At 36.9% G+C, this 10,116-nt stretch overlaps 1 protein-coding gene across 8 annotated transcripts; it reads right to left on the bottom strand.

The window, feature by feature from the left end:
- LOC103975245 (cyclin-dependent kinase F-4) lies at positions 1–9,600 on the bottom strand. Of its 8 annotated transcripts, XM_065096770.1 has the most exons (20): positions 9,270–9,330; positions 9,105–9,189; positions 7,774–7,972; positions 7,563–7,649; positions 6,938–7,473; positions 6,786–6,864; positions 6,619–6,687; positions 6,442–6,531; positions 6,226–6,364; positions 5,250–5,352; positions 5,124–5,176; positions 4,964–5,030; positions 3,796–3,904; positions 2,114–2,179; positions 1,920–1,988; positions 1,732–1,795; positions 1,507–1,626; positions 821–852; positions 663–741; positions 1–421 (listed from the first exon to the last, which is right to left on the bottom strand). In XM_065096770.1, exons 5-20 carry the CDS (start codon positions 6,943–6,945, stop codon positions 252–254), a joined length of 1,317 nt encoding a protein of 438 aa, XP_064952842.1. In that variant the 5' UTR covers positions 6,946–7,473; positions 7,563–7,649; positions 7,774–7,972; positions 9,105–9,189; positions 9,270–9,330; the 3' UTR covers positions 1–251. The 8 variants fall into 8 exon arrangements, with proteins under 8 accessions (XP_064952842.1, XP_064952845.1, XP_018678034.2 ...); XM_065096773.1 differs by lacking the exons at positions 9,105–9,189; positions 9,270–9,330 and adding an exon at positions 9,454–9,600 and having other exon boundaries at positions 5,250–5,313; XM_018822489.2 differs by lacking the exons at positions 9,105–9,189; positions 9,270–9,330 and adding an exon at positions 9,454–9,600.
- Positions 9,601–10,116: the final 516 nt, after the last annotated feature.

The raw sequence follows: 10,116 nt of genomic DNA on the forward strand, positions 1-10,116 counted from the left end.
TAATAAAGTAAGGATTTTCTACTATGCTATATCAAACATTTCATGTAGGTGAAAGCACTTACAATCAAACCGACCAAGTTAGGAATTAACACTCCTCTAATGAGCCAATAATTTCAAATAACATGGATTCGTATAAACCAAGCTCGGCATCAACGACCACACCGGATAACATTTTGGTGCATATAAAAACAAGCCAAAGTAACAGTTTATTACTTCAAAACCTTTAAAAAGCGACCATGATGGACTTCAGCCTACAACTTCTTCGAATACCTCCTACCAGGGGTCTCATGTGGTGGTGGTTTACCTGCCTTCTGTATACCAGAATCCAGTGACATATGTGACAGTTTCTCAGCAATTTTGGTGCATGGCATCTTACCTGGTACGTCGACAATCTTCTGAGATTTTACTGCCAAATATCCTGCTGCACAAATTTAAAAAGGATGATTTTACAGAACATGCTGGAAAGTGAACTCTACACAACATGATGGTTCAACGTCTTCAGTTGTATAAGTAAAAATGTCAAAACAGAAACAAAAAAATTAACAAAGTTGAGTAATGCTCCTATGCACATAATAGAATTGCCAGAAATGTCCGAATTATTTCTTCAATAAGTCAACAATCAAATAACTGAATAGGACAGCCAAGCACTCCAAACAACTTGCCTGTATTGTTTCTTGCTGGAGGCTTATATCGAGATTGTCTCAGATTGTTCCCCAGGGATCTTCCGTTTTTCTCGAGTTCCTAGATATAGTGCAATAACTAATAAGAACAAGAATAGCATATTAGCAAAAGGTCCTATAGATTACTAAAAGCATATTACCTTATCATTCATCTCCAGTTTCCTCTGCACGCCTGTAACATCATGGGAATTATGAGACTCCAATGGTCAACAAATTTCATGTCAATTCCACATGGTATTATAAAAGGATGCATGACTTGTTCAGATAAGGTCAGGATTCCAGTACTCTTGGTCATCAGCCATGTTTATCAACTTTGTATGAATTTTAATTGATTCTGGTCATAAATCCTTTGTTATAATTATCCTATTTCAAGTACAACTTCAATTGTGAAAATAATCAAGAATTAAGTTTGAAGATCTTGAAGTGTTAGACAGGATTTTATGAGATACTGATTAAAAGTGATCTGTCTTAAATTCATACACTTCGAAAGTTTTGCAACATAAGTTTCTTAGCTGAAAATCCTTGTTGGGACCAAGAATTCAAACAGGCTTGTATAAGGACTATACGAAGACAAATTTCAACAAAAGGCTTTCTGATGTCAGGCAGCCATCTTTTTAATTAATCTTTCACTTAATCGGTCATTTTTTATTTTTACTTTTCTCCCTATCCATTCTTTAGTTTCCAATTGCACATTTTAGTCATCAACTGTTTTTTCAGATGATACTTGTTGCCTATTTATTGCTCCATAGTACCTGAGAGTTTACAAATAATTTCTGTTGCTCTGGTTATTTAGAAACAAGATAATGTACAACTTCTGTTAAATTACCAGCCCTCAGAGAACCATTTGCTTTTGTTGAAATAAAATTATTTGCTGATCTTGTGACAGACAGTGGACCAGTTGAATATCTTCTAGTACCGTTCTGCCCCAAAGCTCCTTTATTCCCCACTAGAAAAAGATCAATAAATGTTAAAGAACATGCTGGTGTCAAAAACCAACACAAGAATAGTTGGCAAGGCGACCAAAAATAAGAACACAAATAGGAGAACATACCAGGGGGTGTATGTGACAATCCTGCCAGTCTTGAATGGAAAGACGGATGAATACGAAGGCATGCCTAAAGTATAATAGAAATGCATGTATTAGCATCTTTTCTTGTAAAAAGCCCCTGCTAATTTGTGTAACTTTGTTCACAAAATACAAAGAATAGGAACGGTAAGGAAAGACAGAAAGATTCACACTTTGAAGAAAGGATGCTGAAGGGCTTCAGTTGCTTTTGGCCTCCTGCAGGGATCCCAGGAACAAAGTGCCTATAAATACAGGATCGTTATAGAAAACTAGCAAATTAGAGTCAAAAGATAAAGACTAAACTAATCAAGAATAAGAATTATTGTTGTATCCCTAAAAAGACCATAAAAGAGAAATAAGGTTGTACCTTAATTAGGTTAACTGCTTCTTTGCTGGCAGATGGAATTAGTGCTTCTAATTGTACAGCAGAACACTGCAGACCGAAAAAAAAAATCCATTTTAGGATAACTTATGGTAAAGTAAAACTATATGATAAATGAAGAAACAAAGCCACATACCATCTTTTTCAGAAGATAAAAAATTGCAATAAAGAGAAGCTAATTTTGAGCCTCTGTTGCACAAGAAATTGGTAAAACAAAGTAGAAAGTTCAAACCAAGATTAACCGTACCATAGCGTACTGCTCAGTATGGACAGTACATACTGGCCCGACAAGAGACTAGTATCAATATGCTCCCATGTACCATGTGTTAGTATGTTCGGCATAGCTCGGTACATACCACCATACCGATAGCTAGTCGGTACACCAATACAGATCGGTAAGGTAAATCATGGTTCAAACCATGGTATGCAATTTCGAATAGTATCGCCCAGTACGTGCGGTACGTACCGGTCCGACGGCATACCGGTACGCGGACCACCCGCTACCGGACGGAACGTGCTACAGTGCTACAGTAAGAGGAAGAAATATTTAAAACCATTCGGTACGTCCTGGTGTATCGCTCGGTATGCCTTGATGTACCGAAAGGTACATGGTACCGTACCGAGCCAACCTCGAAACACCGGTGTACGGTATTGCATACCTTGGTTCAAACAAACACTTGTTTATAGATAAAATGCAGACATGTAGATCTAAATCATAATGCACAACCATAGAACCTTGTGGCTCGTCCTGATGGTGAATCTTATTAAACAGTGGCAAAATCAGTAAAAAATGTAATGACATGTCCCTTTTTGCAAGGAAAATGGTGGAAAGAGTTTACAGGGAAAATTTATTTTTATGTAAAGTAAATAAAATTTGCTTGGATTGAAGACAAAGAAACAAGAACAGGTTTTCTTTTCCTTTGACGTGTTTGGGATTCTAGAAAACTAAAACTTGACCTCTTTATGTAGACATGAGTTAACATCAAATTATAGAAAAAATGATATGATAGTCTTTTCTCATCTGCAAAGGAATAACATAGACAATGAAAAGGCGACTTTTCATAGAAATATAGAGGAAAAATTTTGGCTTTTTAATTTTCCTGGCAACCACACAATGCAAAAGAATTTCCAAGGGAAAACTAATTTCCATGAATTTATCCATGCATTGAAGCACACCCTAACTTCAACCTGATGGACTACAGTAACAATTAATTACAGAAACATTCTAACATTATAATCAGTCACAAGCCACAGACTAAAAAAAGTAATTTAGAAGATTGTTACTAACTAATAATTTTCTTAATTTATGAATCAGAATGGTGCAAGAATGTGAATAGGGTACTCAGACCAAAGAAACACAGTTCCAAATAAACAAATAGTTTTGGCTGTAATATATGGCAAAATGCAAATATTTTAACCAGGAAAAAATATTAAACAGTAAAAATCCAAATTTTAGCCAAGAATATGCTAGAGCAGAAGGTATGGCAAGTGCAGCTACATCCCTGAATTACTAAGATGCCTTAGCATGGTGAACATGGCAGCAAAGGATACTGTACCATCCAGCTTGTGACAAACAAAAGCCAGCAGACACTCTAATTCTTGTTATTCAAGGACTGTAAGAAACATGAGTTGATCTTGGCAAAACAAGCAATGAGTAAATAAATTACCTGAGGGAACTGATATTTCAAAACATCTGCAAGTTGCAAGCCTTCTGCCCAAGAGTTCTCATTTGGATTACCAATAACACTACAGATCTTGTAGATCTCATCTGCTTCACTGCATAAGAAACAAAAACCATTAAATTCAAAGACAAAATTTGCAAAAGGAAAAAACCAAGTACAAGATAAATCAGTAAGTTTGCTTTTGTAAAAGCATAACCACCCACCTAAAAAAATTATACTGTCCGTTTGGCTGTAATTTATCACTAACCTTTTTCTTTTCACATTAAAGGCTTGAGGTAAGCATACTTATGGGGATGCAACTTGAGAAAATCAAGTCCCACCTTCAGTTGGAAATTGGAAACACTACATTAGGTTGGGCTCTAATTTAAGTCCGTAATCAAACCTAGTGTTTTTCTTACTCCAGTATCAATACATAGTACAAATGTCATAAATCTTTAGTCCTTTTTAACCTTGCTTGACCCACAGATATGAGAAAAATCCTCCCCCATTCTCTCCCTCTGGCTTTCTCTTGCCGATGATTGATCCTCATATCAAATAAACTGTTGATGCTTCATACAAAAAACCAAGTTGCTGTGAAGGCAGAAAGCAAATATGAACAACCTAATGTTGAACATTGCATACTGGCTCTCATGCTATGCTATCAACCAAATCGAAACCCTGGAATAATCAAGGGTTGGGCTGGATTGGTCCAATACATAGGAAAATATTTATCTAACTGAACCGTCCCTTCTGAATCGAGTTCCAATGCTGGGAGATCCTATCACTAAACCAGAACATGCAAGAAATAGAAAGCTTTGATCCTCATTTGTCTACTCACCTGCACAAAACAACTTAAAGACCACTTGACTATACATATTTGGTTTTTGCATAAAATATTTAGTCAGTCGTCGTGAAGAAGTTCTTCATTGATCATTCACATATTTCATGTTAATCACTGATCATAAAGATCAATATAAAATTTTGCAAATTATGAAAAAAAAAAAGAAATAGCAAAAGCAAGAGAAAAAAAATATCAGTCTTTTATGTATTAGATATATTTAGACAGACAACATGAGCCTTTGAGATTTAATGAGTTAAACACAACAATGAAATATGTGGAACAACATGATTTTGGCACCTTCGGATGAGCTGCACAAGTTGATGCTGTGATTACCTTGAGCCAGGAAAAAGAGGACAAAGTGTAAATAGCTCAGCCATGATAGCACCCATTGCCCACATATCTAGATGCCATAGAAATCAATATGACAAATATTACTAACAAAACAAAAAATCTTTGAGCTTGCAAGATTGTTATAAATACATCAAAAACTTACCAACTGCAGCATCGTAAATAGATGACTGCAGCAAAACTTCAGGAGCTCGGTACCTAAGCACATTCACGCATATTAGAAAACATAAATACAAACAGTAGAGTAAAAGCAAGATGGAAGTATACCTACCAACGGGTTGAAACATATTCAGTGTATGGTGGCTGTGAAGAAACCTCCCGAGCAAGGCCAAAATCTGCTATCTTTATAATGTCCTTAGTGACCAATAAGTTCTCTGAAATAGGTAGCAGATCTAAAGAACACTTAACCAAAATTTACTACATCCAATAGAATAAAGCGAAGAACAAAAAGTACAGCAGCACATATTTCATTGAAAGACAACAAGCACTTTGGTAGAAACAAGAGAAAAGATCTAGATTCTTAGCTCCATGCAACATTTCACATGAAAATGCAAAATCTTTCATCAGAGAAGAAGGGTTCGTTTGTGCCTCAAAAATAGCATAATAACTTTTCCTTCAGTGGACCAACGCAGAGGTGTACCATGTGTTGATATGCCCCCGTGCCAACCAAGATGGGTTTGACCAGTCCGTACAGGCTGGACCCAGTTAAAAATTGTTAATTTAATGGTTTTTCCACCTAAATTTGATCAATAATCATATAAAAACAAAGGTTTGGGTTAAATATTGAATAATTAATTAATCAAAACCAAAACATGGCTTCAGCATAAATCACAAACCGAATATGAAGATATGTATGGAAGTATTTAAAAGTCCTAAATTTGACACACAATATGTGCAAGAAATTGCTCCTACAGTATATAATATCAGAATACAGCATGCCACTGATAAGACAATGTGATAGTGGCTTCATCGTCACTTATAACCAATGTAGTAGTAATAGGCAGTTGGTTGCTTATAGAGGTAAACATGAAAGCAAACCTAGAAAACTGACTAGCACCATCATTTGAAAGATTTTCTGATTGCTTTAGATATATGTGATCTTTATCTTATTGGTCAATCAGTAACACAAAGGTTTTTGACAAATTATATGCCCATGATAATAACTATAATCACAAAACACAAAGGTCTTTGACAAATTATATGCCCATGATAATAACTATATAATCACAAGACACGAGGTACGATACCAGGCTTAAGGTCACGATGAAAATAGCCTCGCTGATGCATGTAAGCAAGGGCTTGAAATATTTGAAAGTACCAATTACGAATTTCAGACTCTGAGAAACCCTTGCTTTTGTCTTTCATAATCTGGTAAAGGTTGCATTCCTGAAAATTTCACAAAAAATCAAATATCATGAAATATTAATGCAGCAAGAACAAAAGCATATACCACATTGTCATACCATGTACTCAAATACTAAGTACAACATATCATTCTCTCTTATGACCTCCTTAAGCTTCACAATGTTAGGATGGTTCATCCGTCGCAGAGACTAAAGAAACAGCATAATAACCATATTCAACAATACATCATCACAAAAATGAAAAATATCAAAGAAAACCCCACCGAAATACATTACCTTCACTTCCCGAAGATTCACACATTCCTCCCATGAATAGTATTTTCTCTTCATTTTCTTAATTGCAACCTACAAAACCACCAAAAAAAACTTGATGTCAAAGAAAAAAAAAATCCATGGCAAACAGTGGTTGGTAGAACCCATCAATAACATTGCAGATAACATACAACTTCCCCACTCTGCTTATTTATAGCACGCCAAACAGTTCCAAAAGTTCCATCACCAACTTCCTTAATTAGCTTGTACCTGCAACAATCGATAGATCTATTTATGACACCGCATTATGCATCAAAACAGCATCAAATGTGACCCAACTTACTTTTCCATTGTTTTCAGCTGCTGAAGCTAGTATAATCTCCAAGTCTTTATTTGACAGATCTCTAATACAAGAACTATGATGAACCAACAAAATGACTATGCTTTAAGAAAATAGTTCTATGTAATTTACTTTACTGAGACAGGCTTCAGCAGAGATCCAATGCTGAAAGGTAATAGGTCCTGTTACCATGTCAAAGCGATGGCCATCTGCAGGAACCTTGTCTTTCAGCAAATTGCGATATAAAGCACTTGAGAACCACTTTCTACCTTGAACAAAGTCACAGATGACCTACTGCAGTTCATGTTGGTCACATAAAATGAAAAATGTGATTGCCCAAAAGTGTGAAAACAACTCAAGCTCAACGAAGCTTTTTCTGCCTTCCTTCATATAAGTCTGGAATCAATCTCTCGCTAGTAAATGCATTGCTTTATTTGAAACCCAAGTGAAAGAAACAGCAAATATGCACCAGTTCTGAATTAGAGGAAGCAAGTGAAATGTCTACTCGCAAGGATGAAGGGGAACTGCAAACATCAATCCTATGGAGAAGAAACAAAGCCAAAATTTGATGTTACCATCTTGAAAAAAAAAAGACAATACCCAGAATAAGTGACCAACAAAAACACACCCCACTGATTATTTCTTCAAAGTCAATCACTTAAGATCCCAGATTTAATTCAAACAGAAGTTATGCAGGTACACTGGAACAGAATACCTATATCAGCACAAATTAGAACTGAAAAAATAATATAATAGTCATAAACATAAATAACTCGTTTACTTGTAAAAGTTCATCATTCATTCAACACCAACTTCAAAAGTAAGCTGCATAATCTGACCTTCGCAGATATGGAACAGGAGCTCGCCACTAAGTATAGTTGACAAAAGAGACAAGGAAATCTCCAAGAGAAAGAAACCGCCAACCAAGAGCATCCTGAAATAAAAAGAGTTGGCAGAGGCAAAGGGCTGACTGACAAGGGATTTGCTCCATGTATGAAGTGTAAATGTTAAGCCCACAGGATCACGAGAGTGCAGAGCCTAGAATACAGGAACAAAATGATGGATCACTAGATCAACACAATTTCCTAAAAATCTCCAACAAATAAGAAAATAAATCTGTGAACCAATCATTAGTAAAAATTACTTAACTAGGTTAATGGATGTGCTTCATAAACTGTTATATTATAGTGTTGCTCCAACAGATACAAGGACTTAAAACGTTAGAATTAAATGCTCTTGCTAGACAAATATACACACAAAAAAATTATGACTGTGACTTAACATAATATTCCATTAAGCATTACGTAGAAGCAAACAATAGGAGGTACAACCATAGCTGTTCCAGTAACAGAGAACTTGAGGGCCCTCTAAGAAACATTAACCTTCCATGGCCAACCCTATATGATGCACTGTGAACAATGATACAATCACGACTTAGTGGCTGGGGAAGAAAAGGCAAAAGAAATACCATATATTGGTTTAATGCAAGATGTTATCCATGAAAAGGACAAGCACACAATTAAAAACGTAGCATACTTCAGTTACTGTACATTTGGACAGCACATGCATCAGGTAAAGACAGGTACAACTCTCAAGTCACTCTGATATTATATACCATCATAATTCTTCAATTGCATAAATTAACTTTTCTTCAAGAGACACATACATCAGCAGAACTACAGCTCTTTTCGTTATCAGGATAGCTACAGATGTTCTCTTTCTCAAAGTATTACATATGATTATAGCATCATCAATACCTGGATTACCACATTTTACTCGGGTTGTTTTAGGAAAATCATTATTTAAAGAACTAATTAGGGTTACTTATTGTATTTCCATATTCCAGAATCCAGTTAAAGAGATCAAAGAAAAGCAATTCTTCCTTTACAACCTCCAAATCAAATCAATGTATGACAAACCAACAACAGTTGATCCAATATCTCAATATGTAATTTCATAAGAAAATATGAAAAGAAAGAAAACAATATATCCATACTTAGAAGGTACAAATAACAAGATATAGGCATCAAAACCGTTGGATCAGCAAAGTTTCTGAGGACTACAATGAAATTCCAACAATTGACAGCCAAGAAAATCCTAAACTACAGATATACAACAACCACGTAAAGATAGCTCATCATCATGGACCCAAATTCAACAAAACCCATACCACTAATCAAACAAATCAAGAAGTCTCTCCAGAGAATGCCAACCCAGGGTGCCAGCATCGCCAAAATCCCACGAAATGCCACCGACTAAATCAAGCAAATCAAGCGACAAACATAAGAATCACGCCAAGATCGCAATGCTGTCAGCGATAAAGACCTAATCCCACCGTAACAGGCATACGACTAAACATCAGCCCATCGAATGCAAACCCAGAGCGTCGGCAACACCGGAAACCCTAGAATCCCAACCGATCGAACCACAGAAGCAACGAAGGAGCCAAGGAAATCAGGGTCGAATCTCGATCGGAGGAAGGAATGCATCTTGAGGCGAAACAGGAAGGGATCGATTACCTCTCTACGTCGGGGCATAACCTTTCCCTCCCCGTCCCCTACCGCGGACAGAAGGCCGTCACCCTCCACCGACCCAACTAACCCAATCCTCCAAAACCTATATATACATGAGGTTGCTATTTATCACGCACCAACCATACCCTCATCGTCGTTATGAGCACGAATCAAAAATCAAATATTGAGGAGGGCCTATATGTTAATGTCATGAGAAGGTGAACACAAGGCGGTTAGGGTGAGCGGGGTTGAATTGACCGCCACTTTTCGCTTTCAGCTTCTTTATTTGGCTTTTACTCTGCCCACCCACCCTAAAGGTCCTTTGGTCATCGTGGCATAGAGCATATGATGACCCTTTTCTTAGAGGACAGGTTTCCATTTCTCCATACTTCATACTTTTCCTCTGGTCTTGTCCATCTTCCTACGGTAAGCGCACCCGGCGCCAGAGAGCACACTGGTGTTGGGCCCAACGGCCATTCTGGGCTACCAATTCGGAGCATGGATCTATTGCAAAGACGATTACAGGGTACTCCATTTCCTGCCACCTTGTCTCTTCTTTTCCTGTTCGACGATAAGCATTTCAGCTTGCTGATGCACTGCCAGAAAGTTCAGATGTAGAGATCGGACATGAGCACGTGAACTACACCGTATTGGAACAATGATTTGGCT

Source organism: Musa acuminata, chromosome BXJ2-2 (genome assembly GCF_036884655.1).
Source record: "Musa acuminata AAA Group cultivar baxijiao chromosome BXJ2-2, Cavendish_Baxijiao_AAA, whole genome shotgun sequence".
Lineage (NCBI taxonomy): Eukaryota > Viridiplantae > Streptophyta > Magnoliopsida > Zingiberales > Musaceae > Musa > Musa acuminata.